Source organism: Pagrus pagrus (assembly GCF_965226575.1).
Source record: "Pagrus pagrus genome assembly, chromosome: 8".
Taxonomy (NCBI): domain Eukaryota; kingdom Metazoa; phylum Chordata; class Actinopteri; order Spariformes; family Sparidae; genus Pagrus; species Pagrus pagrus.
The window spans coordinates 15,731,789-15,759,063 of NC_140192.1; the positions used below are offsets into that span (position 1 = coordinate 15,731,789).

Here is a 27,275-nt window from a genome sequence, read left to right on the forward strand (position 1 = left end):
TCTTTAAATAATTAAACAGTTGATGTTTTTGAACACGACACAAAATGAATCCAGACTCACCCAAGTTCCTCTAACACAGACTCGTGTGTTGATGGGTTGTTGGGACAGTTTACATACACGGAGGAACAAACAGCAGCTCAACTTAAATGTTCAAGAATTATGAAATACAGGTTGCTGTGAAATAATAAAGATTAATGTAGAAATGACTCCTGCTAACAACCTTTAAATTTCAACATCCACAATTCAAAGACGAGGTCAGAGCTTTGCAATCAACATTTTTAATACATATTATTAGAAATGATGAAATTATGTCAATTTAAACAATGATTCATCTTAAACATTTATCAAGGATACTTCAAAAGATTGCTGTGTATCTGGTATTTTTCCACTATTTTCTGACATTTTATTGACAAAAATAAATCAACTGCTTGATGATAAAAAACAGTCTCTAGTTGCAGCCATAATCCACACCATGTTACAGTCAGTATTTGATGAACCTCTTCAATCTTCTTGCAGTTTTGTCCTTTTCAAATGTGGACGGAACCTTGAAGAGAGATGTAAACTATGTCTAACATTATCGAACAATTTCTGCAGAATTATCTCCAGTCAAAGAAGCACAAATAAAGAACAAGATAAAACTCAACTAACATGTGGAACATGTCAGACAGTCAACTGTAATCTGTGTTTCAAGGCCCACGTGATAAACAAATAACAGGTAGATTATTACATCAACAATCAATGATATAAAATAAAAAAAATAAAGTTTGAATGTTTTGATATAAATGCATTTTGAGAGTTATTTACTTGTCCCAGTTCACAGTTTACACCACAAACACCATTTTAGAAAGAATGATTCACACCATTAATCATTTATGCTTTAGTCTCTTTTTTTGTGATAAGGAAATATACAATGTATATTTTATATACGTTTTCTTCAACTTATTACAAATCACACCACCACCTTCCCTGAACATCACAGAGAAATATCAGTCTGACAGATTTTGATATCAGCAGTTTTAGCATCACCAGCCTTTACAACACAGAAATATGGGAAGAGTTTCTCAGTGAAAGTGTCTCTGTGAGTGTAGAGGTGAGTCATGTCTTCAGGGTCGTAGAAGGACACCTCCCCCCTGTCATAGTCCAGCTGGACTCTGATCCTCTGGAGACTCTTCTTCACTCTGATGGTCTCACCAACAACATTAATGTATTTGCCATCACCATGCCATAAACACCAGATTCCATATTTTGGTGAAGCAGATATCTTTCCCTTCCTGTCAACTGACTCTTTAACCAAACCAACATTCCAGCGAGGATGATCTCCCACCTCCACCTCCCAGCTGTGTTTCCCTGAGCTGAAGCCCTCAGAGCCAAAAACATCTGCAAAGAAGGTGCATCTCTCTGGATTGTCAGGAAGCTGCTGCTTTGTGTCTCCATATCTCACACTGGTCAGATCATCAGACAGATGGAGCCAGCGGTTTGCAGTGTTTGGGTCTATAATGACAGGACTGAAGTGGACCTGGTCCTTCATCTTCTCCCAGACTCTGAAGGACAGGTTGCCCAGGTGTTTGGCCACATCTATCAGCGCTCCTGAGACCAGCTGTGGATCTGACAGTGAGCACTGGACTCTGGCTCTGGTCTGAGTGGCTTTATAACTGCTGAGGAATGGCACGTTGTGTTTCTGCAGCTCTTCTTCAACAGCACAGATACTGTCTGACAGAGAGGAGATCTGCTCCTCCATCATCTTCATCTCTCTGCTGACAGTCTTCCCCTTCTGCTCCTCTTCCTCCCTCAGAGCTGCCAGTCTGGACTCCTCTTCCTCTTTCAGGAACTGGTGCAGCTTGTTGAACTCTGCTCTGATCTGCCTCTCTGTGGACAACAGCTGCTTCTTGGAGTGTTGAATCACTTCATTGTATGTTTTCTTCACTCGTTTGTATTTGTTCCTCTTGTCCTGTAGAGACTTTAAGTCAGATGTCAGCTGCTCCTTCAGCTCACTGACTGCTTCTTCTACAGGAACCACCTTGTGAGTCTGGTGGAGAGAAAACTCACAGACAGGACACACAGCTCTCTGCTCGTCCTCACAGAACCAATAAGAGACTTCTGGGTGTTTATCACACACAACCTCCTCTTTCACCTCCACCTGCTTCTCTCCTTTTTCTGTCTCAGGTGGTCCAGTGTTCAGTCTCTCAGCAAAGGAGTCAGCCAGTTCCTTCAGAGCAAAGTTCACTGGTCGACAATCCTTTGAGGATCTTCTTTTACAAATGGGACAGTTTTTGTTTTTAGCTTGTTCCCAGAATTTCTGCAGGCAGCTTGAACAGAAGCTGTGGTTGCAGCTCAGAGACACAGGATCTCTGAACGTCTCTGAACACACATGGCAGCTCAGGAGACTTTCAAAGAGAGCAGTTTTCTCAGCCATTGGTTTGGTATTTAAATTGTCTATAGACTCACCAAGATATTGCCTCCTGATTGTTGAAATAAAGTCTTCAACAATGTCAAAATCTACTTTCACTTTCTCTTCTCTTGTAAATAATAATGAGGGAATGCTGCTGTAACATTTTGTCACCAGCAGATGGTGTCAGGATGTTTTCTGAGGTAAATATTTCAGTACAGTACATGTTGATGAAGGTTCTCAGTCAGTGAAACAAGGACAGCTTTTCTCTTTACTTCTCCAGTGAGACTGAACATTTCAACAGGGTTAAATAACTAAAAAGCTAAATAAACTGAAACAACTCCAATCATTTTTACTTTGTAAAGACAAACATTGAGGAGAAAATAGTAACATTATTTTGCTAATAATGAAGATCTGAAGAAATCTACAATATAAGTAAATGGTTTGGCAAAACACAAGTTAGAAGTTACGTTGCACATTCAGATTAATAATACACAATATAATGAACAAATTAATGATGACATAATACAGATTAAAAGTTTATTGATCTCTGGGGGGAAATTCACAAGTTATTCAGCAGTACATAAAGAAATTAATATTAGCATCATCTTTACCAGCAGCAACATTATTCTAAAATGAGCCTTTCTGCATGATGATTTATTTTACTTTATTTTCTTTACTGTAAGTATTTCTAGAAGCCAATACTTTCTTTTTACTTTTATTTAAGTGAGATTTTGAAGGCAGGGCTTTTACTTGTAAAAGTATTTCTGTACTGTGGTATTGCTACTTTTACTTCAGTAAATGATCAGACTACTTCTTCCACCGCTGCCTTTAAGAAAGACCATGTAAATTTTTTAAAGAACAAATAGCACATTCATTCTTATTAATGACGAGGTGAATTGATTGGACCCTCTGGAGGTTTTCTGCTACATCCTTACTCAGTCTGGTATGATCAGTAGCCTCTGGTGGCTAATGTTACCAAATGTTATCAAACTTTACATAGATATACACTGACTCCTCAATGCCCTTCTCTACTCAGAACTCTCCACAGTTAATTTTAGCGTATCATTATTTATTTAACTTGTGGCCACAAAGTTACAGACTCACTTTAAAAGAGGTATTTCAAGGGGTAAATAGAGTCATCAGTCAAACTATCGACAATGTGGATCCTCTTTAATATGAAGGGTTTTCTCGAACACAAGGAGGAAAAAGGAGGAAATGAGTTTAGTTTGTTATTTTGGTTTAGTGAACGACTTTCTCGGGTTCAGAAATCTGACTGCTGATTCATTTGGGTTATTGGCGTCGGATGTTTTCTGACTGGAGGGCTTCCTGAGGGATAGAAAAGAACAACAGAAGTTAGATAATTGAGTAGAGTTACTTCAAAGACACACACCAACACACCAAATAGAGTCATCTACAATTAAAGTGACATCTATTATTGAAAATTGCATGAAAATGAAAACAGATTGTTCTGTTGTTGTTTTATATAAATACTGTATATATATTGTTAGAAAAAGGACTTTTAAATTTAACACAAGGGCAACATTCACTCACCAGAGCCCATTAACAGTTTTTAAACTAGACTTCCAAACACAACACTGCCCCCTGCAGACCCAGCGGGTGAAAGTCTGAAACAAACCTGTGCAGAGGCACATGGGTGCTGCTGGACCCAGCTCCTGTCCCAGAGAGTACGTCTTTGTGTTTCAGTGTGGGACGGGGTAGAAGTCCCTGATCAGAAGCTGGATTCAGGGTCCCTTCTCTGTAAAGACACAAGAAACAGGATGATGGTGCAAAGGCAGGAGGACTTAGTAGCTGTGACAAGATCGGTCGAGAACAACACTGTATTGTTGTGATGATTAGCCTCACTGGCAACATCTGAGACTTATTTCTTTGTTGTGATTTGGGATATAAAAAATTCTCTGAAAGACATACACTTAAACATGCCATCAAGCATATTAAAGCCATGAATAATTTCTATATGTAGTTGATGGATGGTATACAGCAGTCTCACGATGTGATGCACAATGCAGATCAAAAGCCACTAACAGACCTTCAAAACAACAGACATAATCAGTGAGAGAGGGATTTTATTACAGAGCTGCTGCAGGGTCAGAGGTCGGCTGCTCGTTCAGGTGGTCGTTCCCCGTGGTGGAGTTGGTGAGTGTGGGCCAGTCCAAGTCCTCCAGCAGCTTCTGTATCAGCTGCTTCCACAGGGGGACAGAGTCCGCCTCTGAGTCCTGCTCGGTCGGTGCCTCCTGCAGGGAACAGAGCCAACATCAGGGTTACTGAGAGAAACATTTCTAAGAAGAGGAAACAATCTCAATAAATAAAATAAATGGCACAATAAACAATAGTGGCTGTTTTTCATGTTGCTATACTGTGCTTGTACTTTACTAACAGTTCAGTTCATTATCAGCCTACTTAATTAACGATTGTGTGGCAGCAACTTCTTATTTAGAGATACTTCAAATGTCACAATGATGCACTGTCATAAGAGTCCTCTCAGTAATATAAGATCAACAAAGATCACTATACACGTAAATATCATTCTCCAGCTAATTCTGTGTTATTTGGGTTTAAAACCTCCTTACATTTCTACTTCTTCCATTTACATGAGCGAGAATCAATTAGCTTAATGGTCATGATGATTGTGAATTCATTACTTAACAATTCAGCTGGTTTTGTTGATATAGATCATGGTGTGAAGACCAGGGTTAATTAAAACATTAACGTGTTTAGAAAGGCTGTGTTATACAGAAGTAGTGAAGTTACAGTGGTGATTTGGGGAAGTTATTTAATTCATGCCTGCAGAGGGTCAGCTAGGCTAGTTAGCTAACCTGGATAACTATAATTGACTACCTCACCATAATAACCAACTAACAATGTCCAAAAAACCCCCCAAGTCAGACTGTTGGATCTTTACATTAGTGCTAGCACTTCTTCTGGCTTTGCTGAGGCAGTTTTGTCCTTAACTGAGATCCCTTGAACATGTTTATGTGTCCTGATGTTATTAATGTGGTCAGGATTGTTGTTGTTTTACCATCAGGACATATCTGAGAGTTACAGCTGTGTCCTGCATCATGCTCTTCATCCTGCTCATCCTCCTCCTCTCCTCCTGTAGCTCCGCCTCCAGCCGACTCTCCTCAGCTCTGGTTTCACTGCACTGCTCAGACAGCGAGGCCCGGCCCTGTCTGAAAACACAGCACTGATTTCCAGTTTTCTTCTCATGTGGTATTGTCATTATTTGGTCCTTCGTCATTGAATGCAATTCTGTTGTCACTGATTAGCTTTAGCTTTAGTTTCATATGAGTTTTCTCTTCAATTCATTCAAATAATTTTAGTCTGTGTCGGTCATTTTGAGTGAAATGTTTTTCTTTGTGTTTTTCAGAAACTGTGAATTATCTGTAAAGCATATTCAGATATTCTTGTTACATGCTCCTTACACTGATTGAATCTGAACTTTTAGTTATAGATTCGGTCAGTAGAGACACAATAAACTCTGACCTGAGCGCCTCCATCTCAGCCAGGGCTGCTGTGTGTTCTGTCTGAAGCTGCTTGAGTTCTTGCCTACAGCCTTTCAACTTTGCCTGCAGCTGCTGGCACTTCTCGGTAAGCTGCTGCACCACCTGATGGAGAGAAGATGGGGAAAGATTTTGGTGAGTTAATTGTTAATTGTGCAACACAAGCCCAAGGAAAAACAAAGTAAATAGTAAGTTCAATAAGAAAGAATGCTGAAAGGAGGAAAAAACAATTAAACTTGCAGTTTTGAGAAAATAAATGTCATTAAGAAATAGAATTAAACTTTCTATAACAATCTGCAGATAATCCAATTTTGACACATAAGTTAAAACTATCTTAAAATTACAAGGCTAGTTTTAACTCATGTATGTGAACATCATGAAGTAAAAAAATGCAAAACTGAATGGATCCCATCCTATATATACAACTGTAATATAATAAACTGAATAATAACAACAACAACAATAATAATAGTAATAATAATAATAATTTACAACTAACTTAACAATGTTACAAAGCACTAAAAAATGACAAGAACAGTATAAATAAAAATTCAAATCAAACAATTAGGCTCAAATAATGCATAGAAAGATATGTGTATATTTGTGAAAAACTTTATTATCCATCAAGTCGCTCTCGTACCTTCTTGCTGATGCAGCTCTGGCGGGATGTTTCATTGAGCATTTGCTCCAGGTTGTCCACTTCCAGGCTGAGATGATTATTTCGCTCCTTCAGGGTAGAGTTCTCCCTGATCACGACCAACGTCTGCTCTGACAGCTTGCTGAACCGAGCCTTAACCTCCGTGTTCTCCTGAAGGGCCAACCTGGTCGTCACCGGGATCTTCTGGTCCACCTGTTGCTGCAGCTCTGTTGCCAAGTCCTTCTCCAACCTTTTGACAGCGAACAGGAGAGAAGAGAGTGGGAGAGTAAATAGTTTCAGCAAAGTACATGCAGGGCTCATGCAGGTGTTTGTTTATTTTTTGATGTGACTTAGCTTTTTACCCTTAAATAAAAAAATAAAAAACTGCCAGGAATTTGTCATTATTATGTATTCTTTATATCTGGGATAGGCTATGATAATCAACAGTCTTAACCTCCACTTTTCCTGCAGTGCTTTCATTTCCAGGCTGTGGATTTCAGCTTTGTGTTCCTCCTTCTGACAGGCATGCTCCTTCTCCAAAGACTCCATGTTGGCCTTCAGCTGCTCCACTTGCTTCTGAAGCTCCTCCAGACCTGCAAGCCTCGCCACTTGGGGAGGGACAGGAGAGGAAAGGTGAGGTTACACTTATTGAGATTTAACTCAACCCAGGAGTTTCTTCCTACATATAATTTGTGTTAAATGCAGTGTAACGGTTGCTTAACTGCACAGCTAGCCATCATTGTTAATGTTACGGTGAATGAACGTACTGTAGTACAGTATAATGTGTTTGTAACAGGTTCAATGAAATGAAAAACCATTGAATACCAATTCAATATATACAGTAACTAGGCTATCTGATATGAACTGTCTAGAAATACACTGTTGTCATATTACCATACCATCCTTGTCAGTGATTTCAAGTTCTTCAAAGATTCATCTCACACTCAGGTATAAAGATACATTTCTGTCTACTAAAGTGTGATCATAGCTTTTGGGTTGGAAGTGTAAATGATGCCTTCAAACAAAAGAAATCTTTACATTTCACATGTGCTGTAGAAGCTATATTAGTGGCAAAAAATACTGTTTTCATTTCAACAGGGAGAAAATGGGTTAGGGTTTCATAAGACCTCCACCATGCTAGAGTAAGAAATGAACTTGACCCTGAAAGATTGCAATGATCCCAAACTATAATCTGTGTATTCTTCTTGTACAGGTACATGTGGGTGCTTAATTTAATACTTTTTATCTCTTATTTTTACTCTCACCACAAACTTACATCCTTTGTGGGAATATTTAATGTCACAGAACCAAACATTTTCTATAATATATAGATATAAACTTTCACAAACATAAACTGTGACACAATAAACCAAAGGCTTACAACTGCCCTATTACTTTTAAAGGGGATGGAAAACTAAGAGCATTTTAACTGACATACAAGCAGGAAAACACAGCCAACAGGTTGAAATAACACCTGAACAGACCTGACGTTAACTTTCCAAATGTCCCTGATGAATTTAAGATGAAGTAACTTTAACTTACGTCGACTCAGCTATTTACTGATTATTAAACAATGCTACCATCCGAAGTAAGCTAGCAAGTTAACACTCTGCTCCAACAATACGATGCATCAAACTATTAATTTCATTCACTTCATCACATTGACGTTACTGTGGGGCGCCGGACAGTTTCAATCTTTTGGACATTGTGGTTCCGCTACACATAAATGTCTCTCTTGGTCTTAGGGTCACGGTCCGGATTCACGGTCCCCCCCCAAACGTTGTTTGTGTATTTTAATATTTTAATCAGGTGTCCTGCAATAATTGGGTAGGTTGAACATTATTATTATTTTTTTTTTACAAAATGCTTAAATGCACATTGCTGTTGTGACAGTATATGAGGAATGATTATACAATTACTGTAAACCTGCATCAGGCCTTAAAATAGTTTTTAAAAAATGATATTTCCCTGTGCGTTTTGATACAGAACTATGGATATACCAGGGGCGTTGCTAGGCCTGCAGCTTTACAGGGGCACAGACATCCCCCCCCCCCAACACACACACACACACACACATACAAAGCAAAAAGTGTCTGGCGATGCGCATGCTCTCACTGTCTCACAATAAGGGAGTTTTCCTGTTTGATTGTGTTCACTTGTGGTAATACCACCAAGAATGTACATTGTCACAGGAGCTGTCATATACTCCTAGACGCGTCAGTCATAGCACAAGGGTACAGATATTATTTTGTGATCATAAACTGTCTGTGATGAAAAATAGACTCATTCATGAAATTTCATCTGGAATTTTACAGGGGGCACAGCGCATGTTTACTAGGGCATGTGCCCCGGTAAAAAGTGTCTGGCAACGCCCCTGGGATATACTTTAGATCAGAGTCACATAATTTTGAACATCGTGTTTGAACACAACATAAAATGAATCCACAGTTATCCAGTGTAAATCCTGAAGCTCATCCAGGACAGACTCGTCGTGCGTTGATGGGTTGTTGGGACAGTTAACATAAACAGTAAACACACAGGACCAAACAGCAGCTCCACTTAAATGTTTAAGAATTATGAAATGAAGGCTGCTGTGAAATAATAAAGATGAATGTAGAAATGATCCCAACTAACCTCCACAATTCAAAGAAGAGGTCAGAGCTTTGCAATCAACATTTTTAATACATATTAGAAATTAGGCTTCTGACAGTCTAGTTGCACCATCTTACAGTCAGTATTTGATGAACAGTTTTATTTAAAGAAAATTAAACCATCTAAATGTTTTGATATAAATGCATTTTTAGTTATTTACTCATCCCAGTTCTTGCAGCATGTTTACACCACAAACACCATTTTGGAATGAATGTTTCACACCATTAATCATTTATGCTTTAGTCTCTTTTTTTGTGATTTGGAAATATACAGTATATATTATACACCAACCAACAAATGTGTTCCATTTTGGGTATTTTTAACCTGATCTCCACATTTTCTTCAATTATTTACATATCACACTACTCCTGTTGTAAAGAACTGACTGGAATCATCTGTAACTGACAAAAAAACAACACCATTATCAAAATCCTAATAAGTTACTTTGACTTCACCAACCTCCCTGAACATCACAGAGAAATATCAGTCTGACAGATTTTGATATCAGCAGTTTTAGCATCATCAGCCTTTAAAACACAGAAAAAGGGGAAGAGTTTCTCAGTGAAAGTGTCTCTGTGAGTGTAGATGTGAGTCGTGTCTTCAGTGTCGTAGAAGGACACCTCCCCCCTGTCATAGTCCAGCTGGACTCTGATCCTCTGGAGACTCTTCATCACTCTGACAGTCTCACCAGCACCAGTACTGTATTTTCCCTTATAATACAATAAACACCAGATTCCATATTCTGGTGTGGCAAAACTCTCCGACTTTCCCTTCCTGTCAACTGACTCTTTAGCCAAACCTATATACCAGCCAGGATGATCTCCCACCTCCACCTCCCAGCTGTGTTTCCCTGAGCTGAAGCCCTCAGAGCCATGAAGATTGGTATAATTAGTGTTTCTCTCTGGATTGTCAGGAAGCTGTTGCTTTGTGTCTCCACGTCTCACACTGGTCAGATCATCAGACAGATAGAGAAAGCGGCTTGCAGTGTTTGGGTCCAGAATGACAGGACTGAAGTGGACCTTGTCCTTCATCTTCTCCCAGACTCTGAAGGACAGGTTGCCCAGGTGTTTGGCCACATCTATCAGCGCTCCTGAGACCAGCTGTGGATCTGACAGTGAGCACTGGACTCTGGCTCTGGTCTGAGTGGCTTTATAACTGCTGAGGAATGGCACGTTGTGTTTCTGCAGCTCCTCTTCAACAGCACAGATACTGTCTGACAGAGAGGAGATCTGCTCCTCCATCATCTTCATCTCTCTGCTGATAGTCTTCCCCTTCTGCTCCTCTTCCTCCCTCAGAGCTGCCAGTCTGGACTCCTCTTCCTCTTTCAGGAACTGGTGCAGCTTGTTGAACTCTGCTCTGATCTGCCTCTCTGTGGACAACAGCTGCTTCTTGGAGTGTTGAAACACTTCATTGTATGTTTTCTTCACATGTTTGTATTTGTTCCTCTTGTCCTGTAGAGACTTTAAGTCAGATGTCAGCTGCTCCTTCAGCTCACTGACTGCTTCTTCTACAGGAACCACCTTGTGAGTCTGGTGGAGAGAAAACTCACAGACAGGACACACAGCTCTCTGCTCGTCCTCACAGAACCAATAAGAGACTTCTGGGTGTTTATCACACACGACCTCCTCTTTCACCTCCACCTGCTTCTCTCCTTTTTCTGTCTCAGGTGGTCCAGTGTTCAGTCTCTCAGCAAAGGAGTCAGCCAGTTCCTTCAGAGCAAAATTCACTGGTGGACAATCCTTTGAGGATCTTCTTTTACAAATGGGACAGTTTTTGTTTTTAGCTTGTTCCCAGAATTTTTTCAGGCAGCTTGAACAGAAGCTGTGGTTGCAGCTCAGAGACACGGGATCTCTGAAAGTCTCTGAACACACATGGCAGCTCAGGAAACTTCCAAAGACAGCAGTTTTCTCAGCCATTGGTTTGGTATTTAAATTGTCTATAGACTCACCAAGTTTTTGCCTCCTGATTGTTGAAATAAAGTCTTCAGATTGTGTGTTTTCCAGCAGAGATCTCACTCCCTGTAATGGCGTCTCAGCTCTGTTCAACAATGTCAAAATCTACTTTCATTTTCTCTTCTCTTGTAACTAATGAGGAAACGCTGCTGTAACATTTTGTCACCAGCAGATGGTGTCAGGATGTTTTCTGAGGTAAATATTTCACTCTTGATTCAGTACAGTACATGTTGATGAAGGTTCTCAGTCAGTGAACCAAGAACAGTTTTTCTCTTTACTTCTCCAGAGAGACTGAATATTTCAACAGGGTTGAATGACTAAAAAGCTAAATAAACTGAAACAACTCCACTAATTTTTCCTTTGTAAAGACAAACATTGAGGAGAAAACAGTAAAACTATTCAGCTAATAATCTGAAGAAATCTACAATATAAGTAAATGGTTTGGCAAAACATAAATTAGAAGTTACATTGCACATTCAAATTAATAATACACAATATAATGAACAAATTAATGATGATATAATATAGATTAAAAGTTTATTGATCCCTGGGGGGAAATTCACAAGTTATTCAGCAGTACATAAATAAATTAAAATTAGCATCATCTTTACCAGCGGCAACATTATTCTAAAATGAGCCTTTCTGCATGATGATTTATTTTACTTTATTTTTTTTTACTGTAAGTATTTCTAGAATACTTTCTTTTTACTTTTAGTTAAGTGAGATTTTGAAGGCAGGGCTTTTACTTGTAGTATTTCTGTACTGTGGTATTGCTACTTTTACTTCAGTAAATGATCAGACTGCTTCTTCCATCGCTGCCTTTAAGAAAGACCATGTGAATTTTTTAAAGAACAAATAGCACATTCATTCTTATTAATGACAAGGTGAATTGATTGGACCCTCTGGAGGTTTTCTGCTACATCCCTACTCAGTCTGGTATGATCAGTAGCCTCTGGTGGCTAATGTTACCAAATGTTATCAAACTTTACATAGATATACACTGACTCCTCAATGCCCTTCTCTACTCAGAACTCTCCACAGTTAATTTTAGCGTATCATTATTTATTTAACTTGTGGCCACAAAGTTACCGACTCACTTTAAAAGAGGTATTTCAAGGGGTAAATGGAGTCATCAGTCAAACTATCAACAATGTGGATCCTCTTTAATATGAAGGGTTTTCTCAAACACAAGGAGGAAAAAAGGAGGAAATGAGTTTAGTTTGTGTTATTTTGGTTTAGTAAACGACTTTCTCGGGTTCAGAAATCTGACTGCTGATTCATTTGGGTTATTGGCGCTGGATGTTTTCTGACTGGAGGGCTTCCTGAGGGATAGAAAAGAACAACAGAAGTAAGATAATTGAGTAGAGTTACATCAAAGACACACACCAACACACCAAATAGAGTCATCTACAATTAAAGTGACATCTATTATTGAAAATTGCATGAAAATGAAAACAGATTGTTCTGTTGTTGTTTTATATAAATACTGTATATATATTGTTAGAAAAAGGACTTTTAAATTTAACACAAGGGCAACATTCACTCAACAGAGCCCATTAACAGTTTTTAAACTAGACTTCCAAACACAACACTGCCCCCTGCAGACCCAGCGGGTGAAATCCAAAGTCTGAACCAAACCTGTGCAGAGGCACATGGGTGCTGCTGGACCCAGCTCCTGTCCCAGAGAGTACGTCTTTGTGTTTCAGTGTGGGACGGGGTAGAAGTCCCTGATCAGTAGCTGGATTCAGGGTCCCTTCTCTGTAAAGACACAAGAAACAGGATAATGTTGACAAGGCAGGAGGACTTAGTAGCTGTGACAAGATCGGTCGAGAACAGCGCTGTATTGTTGTGATGATTAGCCTCACTGGCAACATCTGAGACTTATTTCTTTGTTGTGATTTGGGATATAAAAAATTCTCTGAAAGACATAGACTTAAACATGCCATCAAGCATATTAAAGCCATGAATAATTTCTATATGTAGTTGATGGATGGTATACAGCAGTCTCACGATGTGATGCACAATGCAGATCAAAAGCCACTAACAGACCTTCAAAACAACAGACATAATCAGTGAGAGAGGGATTTTATTACAGAGCTGCTGCAGGGTCAGAGGTCGGCTGCTCGTTCAGGTGGTCGTTCCCCGTGGTGGAGTTGGTGAGTGTGGGCCAGTCCAAGTCCTCCAGCAGCTTCTGTATCAGCTGCTTCCACAGGGGGACAGAGTCCGCCTCTGAGTCCTGCTCGGTCGGTGCCTCCTGCAGGGAACAGAGCCAACATCAGGGTTACATAGAGAAACATTTCTAAGAAGAGGAAACAATCTCAATAAATAAAATAAATGGCACAATAAACAATAGTGGCTGTTTTTCATGTTGCTATACTGTGCTTGTACTTTACAAGCTCAGTTCAGTTCAGTTCATTATCAGCCTACTTAATTAACGATTGTGTGGCAGCAACTTCTTATTTAGAGATACTTCAAATGTCACAATGATGCACTGTCATAAGAATCCTCTCAGTAATATAAGATCAACAAAGATCACTATACACGTAAATATCATTCTCCAGCTAATTCTGTGTTATTTGGGTTTAAAACCTCCTTACATTTCTACTTCTTCCATTTACATGAGCGAGAATCAATTAGCTTAATGGTCATGATGATTGTGAATTCATTACTTAACAATTCAGCTGGTTTTGTTGATATAGATCATGGTGTGAAGACCAGGGTTAATTAAAACATTAACGTGTTTAGAAAGGCTGTGTTATACAGAAGTAGTGAAGTTACAGTGGTGATTTGGGGAAGTTATTTAATTCATGCCTGCAGAGGGTCAGCTAGGCTAGTTAGCTAACCTGGATAACTATAATTGACTACCTCACCATAATAACCAACTAACAATGTCCAAAAAACCCCCCAAGTCAGACTGTTGGATCTTTACATTAGTGCTAGCACTTCTTCTGGCTTTGCTGAGGCAGTTTTGTCCTTAACTGAGATCCCTTGAACATGTTTATGTGTCCTGATGTTATTAATGTGGTCAGGATTGTTGTTGTTTTACCATCAGGACATATCTGAGAGTTACAGCTGTGTCCTGCATCATGCTCTTCATCCTGCTCATCCTCCTCCTCTCCTCCTGTAGCTCCGCCTCCAGCCGACTCTCCTCAGCTCTGGTTTCACTGCACTGCTCAGACAGCGAGGCCCGGCCCTGTCTGAAAGCACAGCACTGATTTCCAGTTTTCTTCTCATGTGGTATTGTCATTATTTGGTCCTTCGTCATCGAATGCAATTCTGTTGTCACTGATTAGGTTTAGCTTTAGTTTCATATGAGTTTTCTCTTCAATTCATTCAAATAATTTTAGTCTGTGTCGGTCATTTTGAGTGAAATGTTTTTCTTTGTGTTTTTCAGAAACTGTGAATTATCTGTAAAGCATATTTAGATATTCTTGTTACATGCTCCTTACACTGATTGAATCTGAACTTTTAGTTATAGATTCGGTCAGTAGAGACACAATAAACTCTGACCTGAGCGCCTCCATGTCAGCCAGGGCTGCTGTGTGTTCGGTCTGAAGCTGCTTTAGTTCTTGCCTACAGCCTTTCAACTTCGCCTGCAGCTGCTGGCACTTCTCGGTAAGCTGCTGCACCACCTGATGGAGAGAAGATGGGGAAAGATTTTGGTGAGTTAATTGTTAATTGTGCAACACAAGCCCAAGGAAAAACAAAGTAAATAGTAAGTTCAATAAGAAAGAATGCTGAAAGGAGGAAAAAACAATTAAACTTGCAGTTTTGAGAAAATAAATGTCATTAAGAAATAGAATTAAACTTTCTATAACAATCTGCAGATAATCCAATTTTGACACATAAGTTAAAACTATCTTAAAATTACAAGGCTAGTTTTAACTCATGTATGTGAACATCATGAAGTAAAAAAATGCAAAACTGAATGGATCCCATCCTATATATACAACTGTAATATAATAAACTGAATAATAACAACAACAACAATAATAATAGTAATAATAATAATAATTTACAACTAACTTAACAATGTTACAAAGCACTAAAAAATGACAAGAACAGTATAAATAAAAATTCAAATCAAACAATTAGGCTCAAATAATGCATAGAAAGATATGTGTATATTTGTGAAAAACTTTATTATCCATCAAGTCGCTCTCGTACCTTCTTGCTGATGCAGCTCTGGCGGGATGTTTCATTGAGCATTTGCTCCAGGTTGTCCACTTCCAGGCTGAGATGATTATTTCGGTCCTTCAGGGTAGAGTTCTCCCTGATCACGACCAACGTCTGCTCTGACAGCTTGCTGAACCGAGCCTTAACCTCCGTGTTCTCCTGAAGGGCCAACCTGGTCGTCACCGGGATCTTCTGGTCCACCTGTTGCTGCAGCTCTGTTGCCAAGTCCTTCTCCAACCTTTTGACAGCGAACAGGAGAGAAGAGAGTGGGAGAGTAAATAGTTTCAGCAAAGTACATGCAGGGCTCATGCAGGTGTTTGTTTATTTTTTGATGTGACTTAGCTTTTTACCCTTAAATAAAAAAATAAAAAACTGCCAGGAATTTGTCATTATTATGTATTCTTTATATCTGGGATAGGCTATGATAATCAACAGTCTTAACCTCCACTTTTCCTGCAGTGCTTTCATTTCCAGGCTGTGGATTTCAGCTTTGTGTTCCTCCTTCTGACAGGCATGCTCCTTCTCCAAAGACTCCATGTTGGCCTTCAGCTGCTCCACTTGCTTCTGAAGCTCCTCCAGACCTGCAAGCCTCGCCACTTGGGGAGGGACAGGAGAGGAAAGGTGAGGTTACACTTATTGAGATTTAACTCAACCCAGGAGTTTCTTCCTACATCTAATTTGTGTTAAATGCAGTGTAACGGTTGCTTAACTGCACAGCTAGCCATCATTGTTAATGTTACGGTGAATGAACGTACTGTAGTACAGTATAATGTGTTTGTAACAGGTTCAATGAAATGAAAAACCATTGAATACCAATTCAATATATACAGTAACTAGGCTATCTGATATGAACTGTCTAGAAATACACTGTTGTCATATTACCATACCATCCTTGTCAGTGATTTAAAGTTCTTCAAAGATTCATCTCACACTCAGGTATAAAGATACATTTCTGTCTACTAAAGTGTGATCATAGCTTTTGGGTTGGAAGTGTAAATGATGCCTTCAAACAAAAGAAATGTTTACATTTCACATGTGCTGTAGAAGCTATATTAGTGGCAAAAAATACTGTTTTCATTTCAACAGGGAGAAAATGGGTTAGGGTTTCATAAGACCTCCACCATGCTAGAGTAAGAAATGAACTTGACCCTGAAAGATTGCAATGATCCCAAACTATAATCTGTGTATTCTTCTTGTACAGGTACATGTGGGTGCTTAATTTAATACTTTTTATCTCTTATTTTTACTCTCACCACAAACTTACATCCTTTGTGGGAATATTTAATGTCACAGAACCAAACATTTTCTATAATATATAGATATAAACTTTCACAAACATAAACTGTGACACAATAAACCAAAGGCTTACAACTGCCCTATTACTTTTAAAGGGGATGGAAAACTAAGAGCATTTTAACTGACATACAAGCAGGAAAACACAGCCAACAGGTTGAAATAACACCTGAACAGACCTGACGTTAACTTTCCAAATGTCCCTGATGAATTTAAGATGAAGTAACTTTAACTTACGTCGACTCAGCTATTTACTGATTATTAAACAATGCTACCATCCGAAGTAAGCTAGCAAGTTAACACTCTGCTCCAACAATACGATGCATCAAACTATTAATTTCATTCACTTCATCACATTGACGTTACTGTGGGGCGCCGGACAGTTTCAATCTTTTGGACATTGTGGTTCCGCTACACATAAATGTCTCTCTTGGTCTTAGGGTCACGGTCCGGATTCACGGTCCCCCCCCAAACGTTGTTTGTGTATTTTAATATTTTAATCAGGTGTCCTGCAATAATTGGGTAGGTTGAACATTATTATTATTTTTTTTTTACAAAACGCTTAAATGCACATTGCTGTTGTGACAGTATATGAGGAATGATTATACAATTACTGTAAACCTGCATCAGGCCTTAAAATAGTTTTTAAAAATGATATTTCCCTGTGCGTTTTGATACAGAACTATGGATATACCAGGGGCGTTGCTAGGCCTGCAGCTTTACAGGGGCACAGACATCCCCCCCCCCCAACACACACACACACACACACATACAAAGCAAAAAGTGTCTGGCGATGCGCATGCTCTCACTGTCTCACAATAAGGGAGTTTTCCTGTTTGATTGTGTTCACTTGTGGTAATACCACCAAGAATGTACATTGTCACAGGAGCTGTCATATACTCCTAGACGCGTCAGTCATAGCACAAGGGTACAGATATTATTTTGTGATCATAAACTGTCTGTGATGAAAAATAGACTCATTCATGAAATTTCATCTGGAATTTTACAGGGGGCACAGCGCATGTTTACTAGGGCATGTGCCCCGGTAAAAAGTGTCTGGCAACGCCCCTGGGATATACTTTAGATCAGAGTCACATAATTTTGAACATCGTGTTTGAACACAACATAAAATGAATCCACAGTTATCCAGTGTAAATCCTGAAGCTCATCCAGGACAGACTCGTCGTGCGTTGATGGGTTGTTGGGACAGTTAACATAAACAGTAAACACACAGGACCAAACAGCAGCTCCACTTAAATGTTTAAGAATTATGAAATGAAGGCTGCTGTGAAATAATAAAGATGAATGTAGAAATGATCCCAACTAACCTCCACAATTCAAAGAAGAGGTCAGAGCTTTGCAATCAACATTTTTAATACATATTAGAAATTAGGCTTCTGACAGTCTAGTTGCACCATCTTACAGTCAGTATTTGATGAACAGTTTTATTTAAAGAAAATTAAACCATCTAAATGTTTTGATATAAATGCATTTTTAGTTATTTACTCATCCCAGTTCTTGCAGCATGTTTACACCACAAACACCATTTTGGAATGAATGTTTCACACCATTAATCATTTATGCTTTAGTCTCTTTTTTTGTGATTTGGAAATATACAGTATATATTATACACCAACCAACAAATGTGTTCCATTTTGGGTATTTTTAACCTGATCTCCACATTTTCTTCAATTATTTACATATCACACTACTCCTGTTGTAAAGAACTGACTGGAATCATCTGTAACTGACAAAAAAACAACACCATTATCAAAATCCTAATAAGTTACTTTGACTTCACCAACCTCCCTGAACATCACAGAGAAATATCAGTCTGACAGATTTTGATATCAGCAGTTTTAGCATCATCAGCCTTTAAAACACAGAAAAAGGGGAAGAGTTTCTCAGTGAAAGTGTCTCTGTGAGTGTAGATGTGAGTCGTGTCTTCAGTGTCGTAGAAGGACACCTCCCCCCTGTCATAGTCCAGCTGGACTCTGATCCTCTGGAGACTCTTCATCACTCTGACAGTCTCACCAGCACCAGTACTGTATTTTCCCTTATAATACAATAAACACCAGATTCCATATTCTGGTGTGGCAAAACTCTCCGACTTTCCCTTCCTGTCAACTGACTCTTTAGCCAAACCTATATACCAGCCAGGATGATCTCCCACCTCCACCTCCCAGCTGTGTTTCCCTGAGCTGAAGCCCTCAGAGCCATGAAGATTGGTATAATTAGTGTTTCTCTCTGGATTGTCAGGAAGCTGTTGCTTTGTGTCTCCACGTCTCACACTGGTCAGATCATCAGACAGATAGAGAAAGCGGCTTGCAGTGTTTGGGTCCAGAATGACAGGACTGAAGTGGACCTTGTCCTTCATCTTCTCCCAGACTCTGAAGGACAGGTTGCCCAGGTGTTTGGCCACATCTATCAGCGCTCCTGAGACCAGCTGTGGATCTGACAGTGAGCACTGGACTCTGGCTCTGGTCTGAGTGGCTTTATAACTGCTGAGGAATGGCACGTTGTGTTTCTGCAGCTCCTCTTCAACAGCACAGATACTGTCTGACAGAGAGGAGATCTGCTCCTCCATCATCTTCATCTCTCTGCTGATAGTCTTCCCCTTCTGCTCCTCTTCCTCCCTCAGAGCTGCCAGTCTGGACTCCTCTTCCTCTTTCAGGAACTGGTGCAGCTTGTTGAACTCTGCTCTGATCTGCCTCTCTGTGGACAACAGCTGCTTCTTGGAGTGTTGAAACACTTCATTGTATGTTTTCTTCACATGTTTGTATTTGTTCCTCTTGTCCTGTAGAGACTTTAAGTCAGATGTCAGCTGCTCCTTCAGCTCACTGACTGCTTCTTCTACAGGAACCACCTTGTGAGTCTGGTGGAGAGAAAACTCACAGACAGGACACACAGCTCTCTGCTCGTCCTCACAGAACCAATAAGAGACTTCTGGGTGTTTATCACACACGACCTCCTCTTTCACCTCCACCTGCTTCTCTCCTTTTTCTGTCTCAGGTGGTCCAGTGTTCAGTCTCTCAGCAAAGGAGTCAGCCAGTTCCTTCAGAGCAAAATTCACTGGTGGACAATCCTTTGAGGATCTTCTTTTACAAATGGGACAGTTTTTGTTTTTAGCTTGTTCCCAGAATTTTTTCAGGCAGCTTGAACAGAAGCTGTGGTTGCAGCTCAGAGACACGGGATCTCTGAAAGTCTCTGAACACACATGGCAGCTCAGGAAACTTCCAAAGACAGCAGTTTTCTCAGCCATTGGTTTGGTATTTAAATTGTCTATAGACTCACCAAGTTTTTGCCTCCTGATTGTTGAAATAAAGTCTTCAGATTGTGTGTTTTCCAGCAGAGATCTCACTCCCTGTAATGGCGTCTCAGCTCTGTTCAACAATGTCAAAATCTACTTTCATTTTCTCTTCTCTTGTAACTAATGAGGAAACGCTGCTGTAACATTTTGTCACCAGCAGATGGTGTCAGGATGTTTTCTGAGGTAAATATTTCACTCTTGATTCAGTACAGTACATGTTGATGAAGGTTCTCAGTCAGTGAACCAAGAACAGTTTTTCTCTTTACTTCTCCAGAGAGACTGAATATTTCAACAGGGTTGAATAACTAAAAAGCTAAATAAACTGAAACAACTCCACTAATTTTTCCTTTGTAAAGACAAACATTGAGGAGAAAACAGTAAAACTATTCAGCTAATAATCTGAAGAAATCTACAATATAAGTAAATGGTTTGGCAAAACATAAATTAGAAGTTACATTGCACATTCAAATTAATAATACACAATATAATGAACAAATTAATGATGATATAATATAGATTAAAAGTTTATTGATCCCTGGGGGGAAATTCACAAGTTATTCAGCAGTACATAAATAAATTAAAATTAGCATCATCTTTACCAGCGGCAACATTATTCTAAAATGAGCCTTTCTGCATGATGATTTATTTTACTTTCTTTTTTTTTACTGTAAGTATTTCTAGAATACTTTCTTTTTACTTTTAGTTAAGTGAGATTTTGAAGGCAGGGCTTTTACTTGTAGTATTTCTGTACTGTGGTATTGCTACTTTTACTTCAGTAAATGATCAGACTGCTTCTTCCATCGCTGCCTTTAAGAAAGACCATGTGAATTTTTTAAAGAACAAATAGCACATTCATTCTTATTAATGACAAGGTGAATTGATTGGACCCTCTGGAGGTTTTCTGCTACATCCCTACTCAGTCTGGTATGATCAGTAGCCTCTGGTGGCTAATGTTACCAAATGTTATCAAACTTTACATAGATATACACTGACTCCTCAATGCCCTTCTCTACTCAGAACTCTCCACAGTTAATTTTAGCGTATCATTATTTATTTAACTTGTGGCCACAAAGTTACCGACTCACTTTAAAAGAGGTATTTCAAGGGGTAAATGGAGTCATCAGTCAAACTATCAACAATGTGGATCCTCTTTAATATGAAGGGTTTTCTCAAACACAAGGAGGAAAAAAGGAGGAAATGAGTTTAGTTTGTGTTATTTTGGTTTAGTAAACGACTTTCTCGGGTTCAGAAATCTGACTGCTGATTCATTTGGGTTATTGGCGCTGGATGTTTTCTGACTGGAGGGCTTCCTGAGGGATAGAAAAGAACAACAGAAGTAAGATAATTGAGTAGAGTTACATCAAAGACACACACCAACACACCAAATAGAGTCATCTACAATTAAAGTGACATCTATTATTGAAAATTGCATGAAAATGAAAACAGATTGTTCTGTTGTTGTTTTATATAAATACTGTATATATATTGTTAGAAAAAGGACTTTTAAATTTAACACAAGGGCAACATTCACTCAACAGAGCCCATTAACAGTTTTTAAACTAGACTTCCAAACACAACACTGCCCCCTGCAGACCCAGCGGGTGAAATCCAAAGTCTGAACCAAACCTGTGCAGAGGCACATGGGTGCTGCTGGACCCAGCTCCTGTCCCAGAGAGTACATCTTTGTGTTTCAGTGTGGGACGGGGTAGAAGTCCCTGATCAGAAGCTGGACTCAGGGTCCCTTCTCTGTAAAGACACAAGAAACAGGATGATGGTGACAAGGCAGGAGGACTTAGTAGCTGTGACAAGATCGGTCAAGAACAACACTGTATTGTTGTGATGATTAGCCTCACTGGCAAAATCTGAGACTTATTTCTTTGTTGTGATTGGGATATTCAAAATTCTCCCAAAGAATTACACTTAAACATGCCATCAAGCATATTAAAGCCATGAATAATTTCTATATGTAGTTGATGGATGGTAAACAGTAGTCTCAGGATGTGATGCACAATGCAGATCAAAAGCCACTAACAGACCTTCAAAACAACAGACATAATCAGTGAGAGAGGGATTTTATTACAGAGCTGCTGCAGGGTCAGAGGTCTGCTGCTCGTTCAGGTGGTCGTTCCCCGTGGTGGAGTTGGTGAGTGTGGGCCAGTCCAAGTCCTCCAGCAGCTTCTGTATCAGCTGCTTCCACAGGGGGACAGAGTCCGCCTCTGAGTCCTGCTCAGTCGGTGCCTCCTGCAGGGAACAGAGCCAACATCAGGGTTACTGAGAGAAACATTTCTAACAAGAGGAAACAATCTCAATAAATTAAATAAATGGCACAATAAACAATAGTGGCTGTTTTTCTTGTTGCTATACTGTGCTTGTACTTTACTAACAGTTCAGTTCATTATCAGCCTACTTAATTAACGATTGTGTGGCAGCAACTTCTTATTTAGAGATACTTCAAATGTCACAATGATGCACTGTCATAAGAGTCCTCTCAGTAATATAAGATCAACAAAGACCACTATACACATAAGTATCATTCTCCAGCTTATTCTGTGTTATTTGGGTTTAAAACCTCCTTACATTTCTACTTCTTCCATTTACATGAGCGAGAATCAATTAGCTTAATGGTCATGATGATTGTGAATTCATTACTTAACAATTCAGCTGGTTTTGTTGATATAGATCATGGTGTGAAGACCAGGGTTAATTAAAACATTAACGTGTTTAGAAAGGCTGTGTTATACAGAAGTAGTGAAGTTGAAGTGATGATTTGGGGAAGTTATTTAATTCATGGCTGCAGAGGGTCAGCTAGGCTAGTAAGCTAACCTGGATAACTATACTTTTTTACCTCACCATAATAACTGACTAACAATGTCCAAAAAAAACCCCAGGTCAGACTGTTGGATCTTTACATTAGTGCTAGCACTTCTTCTGGCTTTGCTGAGGCAGTTTTGTCCTTAACTGAGATCCCTTGAACATGTTTATGTGTCCTGATGTTATTAATGTGGTCAGGATTCTTGTTGTTTTACCATCAGGACATATCTGAGAGTTACAGCTGTGTCCTGCATCATGCTCTTCATCCTGTTCATCCTCCTCCTCTCCTCCTGTAGCTCCGCCTCCAGCCGACTCTCCTCAGCTCTGGTTTCACTGCACTGCTCAGACAGCGAGGCCCGGCCCTGTCTGAAAACACAGCACTGATTTCCAGTTTTCTTCTCATGTGGTATTGTCATTATTTGGTCCTTCGTCATTGAATGCAATTCTGTTGTCACTGATTAGCTTTAGCTTTAGTTTCATATGAGTTTTCTCTTCAATTCATTCAAATAATTTTAGTCTGTGTCGGTCATTTTGAGTGAAATGTTTTTCTTTGTGTTTTTCAGAAACTGTGAATTATCTGTAAAGCATATTCAGATATTCTTGTTACATGCTCCTTACACTGATTGAATCTGAACTTTTAGTTATAGATTCGGTCAGTAGAGACACAATAAACTCTGACCTGAGCGCCTCCATCTCAGCCAGGGCTGCTGTGTGTTCTGTCTGAAGCTGCTTGAGTTCTTGCCTACAGCCTTTCAACTTTGCCTGCAGCTGCTGGCACTTCTCGGTAAGCTGCTGCACCACCTGATGGAGAGAAGATGGGGAAAGATTTTGGTGAGTTAATTGTTAATTGTGCAACACAAGCCCAAGGAAAAACAAAGTAAATAGTAAGTTCAATAAGAAAGAATGCTGAAAGGAGGAAAAAACAATTAAACTTGCAGTTTTGAGAAAATAAATGTCATTAAGAAATAGAATTAAACTTTCTATAACAATCTGCAGATAATCCAATTTTGACACATAAGTTAAAACTATCTTAAAATTACAAGGCTAGTTTTAACTCATGTATGTGAACATCATGAAGTAAAAAAATGCAAAACTGAATGGATCCCATCCTATATATACAACTGTAATATAATAAACTGAATAATAACAACAACAACAATAATAATAGTAATAATAATAATAATTTACAACTAACTTAACAATGTTACAAAGCACTAAAAAATGACAAGAACAGTATAAATAAAAATTCAAATCAAACAATTAGGCTCAAATAATGCATAGAAAGATATGTGTATATTTGTGAAAAACTTTATTATCCATCAAGTCGCTCTCGTACCTTCTTGCTGATGCAGCTCTGGCGGGATGTTTCATTGAGCATTTGCTCCAGGTTGTCCACTTCCAGGCTGAGATGATTATTTCGCTCCTTCAGGGTAGAGTTCTCCCTGATCACGACCAACGTCTGCTCTGACAGCTTGCTGAACCGAGCCTTAACCTCCGTGTTCTCCTGAAGGGCCAACCTGGTCGTCACCGGGATCTTCTGGTCCACCTGTTGCTGCAGCTCTGTTGCCAAGTCCTTCTCCAACCTTTTGACAGCGAACAGGAGAGAAGAGAGTGGGAGAGTAAATAGTTTCGGCAAAGTACATGCAGGGCTCATGCAGGTGTTTGTTTATTTTTTGATGTGACTTAGCTTTTTACCCTTAAATAAAAAAAACAAAACTGCCAGGAATTTGTCATTATTATGTATTCTTTATATCAGGGATAGGCTATGATAATCAACAGTCTTAACCTCCACTTTTCCTGCAGTGCTTTCATTTCCAGGCTGTGGATTTCAGCTTTGTGTTCCTCCTTCTGACAGGCATGCTCCTTCTCCAAAGACTCCATGTTGGCCTTCAGCTGCTCCACTTGCTTCTGAAGCTCCTCCAGACCTGCAAGCCTCGCCACTTGGAGAGGGACAGGAGAGGAAAGGTGAGGTTACACTTATTGAGATTTAACTCAACCTAGGAGTTTCTTCCTACATCTAATTTGTGTTAAATGCAGTGTAACGGTTGCTTAACTGCACAGCTAGCCATCATTGTTTTTGCCACAGTGAATGAACGTACTGTAGTACAGTATAATGTGTTTGTAACAGGTTCAATGAGATGAAAAACCATTGAATACCAATTCAATATATACAGTAACTAGGCTATCTGATATGAACTGTCTAGAAATACACTGTTGTCATATTACCATACCATCCTTGTCAGTGATTTAAAGTTCTTCAAAGATTCATCTCACACTCAGGTTTAACAATACATTTCTGTCTACTAAAATGCGATCATAGCTTTTGGGTTGGAAGTGTAAATGATGCCTTCAAACAAAAGAAATCTTTACATTTCACATGTGCTGTAGAAGCTATATTAGTGGCAAAAACTACTGTATTCATTTCAACAGGGAGAAAATGTACCAGCATCATGCTGCAAAAATATATCCCTTTGATACTGTTATGTCAATAAATAAAATAACTGTGTCTCAGTTCAATGTGGAAAAACATCAGAGAAACCACAGAGAAGTTAGCATTTTAAAACCATAGGGTTAGGGTTAGGGTTTCATGGGACCTTCACCATGCTAGAGTAAGAGATGAACTCGACCCTGGTTTAAGCCACAGAGATATTCAGTCTCACCAAGAGTCTCGTTTTCTGTGGTGACTTCTTCAGTCCTGTTTAGAAGCTCTTGCCTCAGCTGAGTGTGCTGCAGCTGCAGGGCATCTCTTTCCTTATTGGCATCCTGCTGCTGACTCTCCAGGCGCTCCTTCAGCTCGTCCACTTCGTCTTCCTTACGAAGCAGGGAATGTTTCAGGTACTCAACGATGTCCTTCTTCTGCGTCTCAAGTGCACTGTACTTAGAGTTTAAGTCGTTCTTCTGCCTCTCTAGTTGATCACATTTCAGCTGATATCTGGAGGACGAAGAGGGTCATTCAGGCCAAATAATTAGAGATAAAATAATTCTTGTAGTATACTGTATGTACTGTTGGGTGACGTGCATCTTCGTTTAAATGTTATGGCTGCCATACATCACATTGCTGCCTCTCAAAGGGCTGTGATAGTTTAAAGCTGCATTATGGGGAATTTCTAGCATGCTGGGATTGAATTAATTCACTTGACAGGTGCTACTGTTCAAAGGGACTTACATTATAAGGTAATAATATTTCTAGATCCCTATATTTGGAAATAGGGAGAAAGTAGTTAACTTGGGACCAGAACAGGCATACTTCTCACTCAGTCTAGGTTTTAAAATCTATATGCCTTCAGTTCAGTTATGTGCAGTGGTGGAAGAAGTATTCAGTAAAACTTAGCTTTACTCAAGTAAAATTACAGAAGTAGTATCAGCTGAATGTACTCGAGAATTAAAAGTAAAAGCACACATTATGACTGAACATGGCCCCCGAGGTGTTTTATTATTATGCACTGGATTATTAGTTCAGACTCGTGCTTACTTCTATAGTAATAGGTAGTTAAATCTATGACAATGCATTGTATTTAAGTATGTTACAGTAAAAAGTACAATATATTTCCCTCTGAAAGGTAATGAAGTATTAGTATAAAGTAGCATAAATGTAAATGCAGGTACAGTACTCAAGTAAAGTAACTTTACAAGCATATTTACCACAAAAGTTAACTTAAGTATCGCACAGCACTTGAGTAAATCTACTTCGTTACTACTCTGTTAATGGTCATGTGTTAAAAAGAAGCTAACGCTAATTTCAAGTAATAAACTAGCTAGAAAATGTCAAGCTAACGTTACATTACGAAAGACGCAAATGACGTAGCGCTGCGTTGCGCTGAAGGGATTTGAGAATATAACGCTATAAGTTTGAGTTTAGTTTGAAAGCAAGACTAAAAAGTTATAACTTATCTCTGCCAAGCGTGTCCTCGCACGACTAGAAACACGGTCACATGAGTTGAAGTAACCTAAACAGAAGAGTTTTTTGTTGTCTTGCTGTTTTTCTGCCTCACCTCTCCAACTGCTCGTCCAAATATCGTATTTGAGTCAGGTATAAAGCCTTCTCACTGTCGTCAAAGGCGGCTTTATCCGCAGCAGTCGCGGAGCTGTCCTTTGGTGTTTTCTTGTCTTCATCTTGTTTGTTCGCGCTTTTCTTATCCTTCTTTTTGGGCATCGTGTCAGAGAGAGTTGGCTAAAGTTTAGTTACTGCTGAGAGCTGGCGGAACTACAAATAAACTACGCTGTTGCTAAGCAACGCTACGGAAGCCCAACCCTGATAAAAAGGCTTGACAACGTCTCACAAGCACCCCTCACTGGACCACCTTGTTAAGGGGAGTGAATCAATGCACAACATTATTACAAATCCCATAGGAGATAGGAAAATAATGATTATAAAAACAAAACAAAAACAGAAACAGGCCAGGCTTCCATTCTAACAGACAGGCATATCAGTCATCTCCAGGTTCACACTGATGCTCAAGATAAAGAATAAAAGGGCCTGAAATTTTCACTTTTAATTCATAGCAAAAGCACATTATCTTTTTTTCATCTTCTGTTG

General features: G+C 39.3%; 5 protein-coding genes across 5 annotated transcripts; all 5 read right to left on the reverse strand.

The window, feature by feature from the left end:
• Positions 1-268: 268 nt before the first annotated feature.
• Positions 269-2,413, reverse strand: LOC311260786 (zinc-binding protein A33-like; the record flags this gene model as incomplete). Its single annotated transcript, XM_084359007.1, has 1 exon — positions 269-2,413. One exon carries the CDS (start codon positions 2,411-2,413, stop codon positions 974-976), a length of 1,440 nt encoding a protein of 479 aa, XP_084215133.1. The 3' UTR covers positions 269-973.
• A 1,129-nt stretch (positions 2,414-3,542) lies between these two features.
• Positions 3,543-8,873, reverse strand: LOC311261888 (cilia- and flagella-associated protein 157-like; the record flags this gene model as incomplete). The annotated part of the gene is made up of 8 exons (XM_084360901.1): positions 3,543-3,715; positions 4,026-4,145; positions 4,481-4,641; positions 5,427-5,577; positions 5,891-6,012; positions 6,548-6,794; positions 6,999-7,152; positions 8,858-8,873. 8 exons carry the CDS (start codon positions 8,871-8,873, stop codon positions 3,619-3,621), a joined length of 1,068 nt encoding a protein of 355 aa, XP_084217027.1. The 3' UTR covers positions 3,543-3,618.
• Positions 8,874-9,267: 394 nt separating this feature from the next.
• On the reverse strand, positions 9,268-12,199 carry LOC311260784 (zinc-binding protein A33-like). The gene has a single exon (XM_084359005.1). The coding sequence runs from the start codon at positions 11,110-11,112 to the stop codon at positions 9,667-9,669; it is 1,446 nt and encodes a 481-aa protein (XP_084215131.1). The 5' UTR covers positions 11,113-12,199; the 3' UTR covers positions 9,268-9,666.
• A 91-nt stretch (positions 12,200-12,290) lies between these two features.
• On the reverse strand, positions 12,291-27,152 carry LOC311261889 (uncharacterized protein). Its single transcript, XM_084360902.1, has 16 exons — positions 26,731-27,152; positions 25,399-25,670; positions 24,525-24,678; positions 24,075-24,321; positions 23,418-23,539; positions 22,954-23,104; positions 22,008-22,168; positions 21,554-21,673; positions 21,143-21,237; positions 15,767-15,920; positions 15,316-15,562; positions 14,659-14,780; positions 14,195-14,345; positions 13,242-13,402; positions 12,787-12,906; positions 12,291-12,470 (listed from the first exon to the last, which is right to left on the reverse strand). Exons 1-16 carry the CDS (start codon positions 26,889-26,891, stop codon positions 12,374-12,376), a joined length of 2,535 nt encoding a protein of 844 aa, XP_084217028.1. The 5' UTR covers positions 26,892-27,152; the 3' UTR covers positions 12,291-12,373.
• LOC311260785 (zinc-binding protein A33-like) lies at positions 18,035-20,191 on the reverse strand. Its single transcript, XM_084359006.1, has one exon. The coding sequence runs from the start codon at positions 19,877-19,879 to the stop codon at positions 18,434-18,436; it is 1,446 nt and encodes a 481-aa protein (XP_084215132.1). The 5' UTR covers positions 19,880-20,191; the 3' UTR covers positions 18,035-18,433.
• Positions 27,153-27,275: the final 123 nt, after the last annotated feature.

Bases quoted from the DNA above. Each gene is read 5' to 3' on its own strand.
- LOC311260784 (XM_084359005.1), bottom strand. From the start codon at position 11,112: ATGGCTGAGAAAACTGCTGTCTTTGGAAGTTTCCTGAGCTGCCATGTG.
- LOC311260785 (XM_084359006.1), bottom strand. From the start codon at position 19,879: ATGGCTGAGAAAACTGCTGTCTTTGGAAGTTTCCTGAGCTGCCATGTG.
- LOC311261889 (XM_084360902.1), bottom strand. From the start codon at position 26,891: ATGCCCAAAAAGAAGGATAAGAAAAGCGCGAACAAACAAGATGAAGAC. The intron at 24,322-24,524 runs GTTAAGACTGTT...CGCTGTCAAAAG, and splicing joins GCACTGCAGGAAAAGTGGAG to GTTGGAGAAGGACTTGGCAA. The intron at 21,238-21,553 runs GTTTGGTTCAGA...TCTATCCCTCAG, and splicing joins ACCCATGTGCCTCTGCACAG to GAAGCCCTCCAGTCAGAAAA.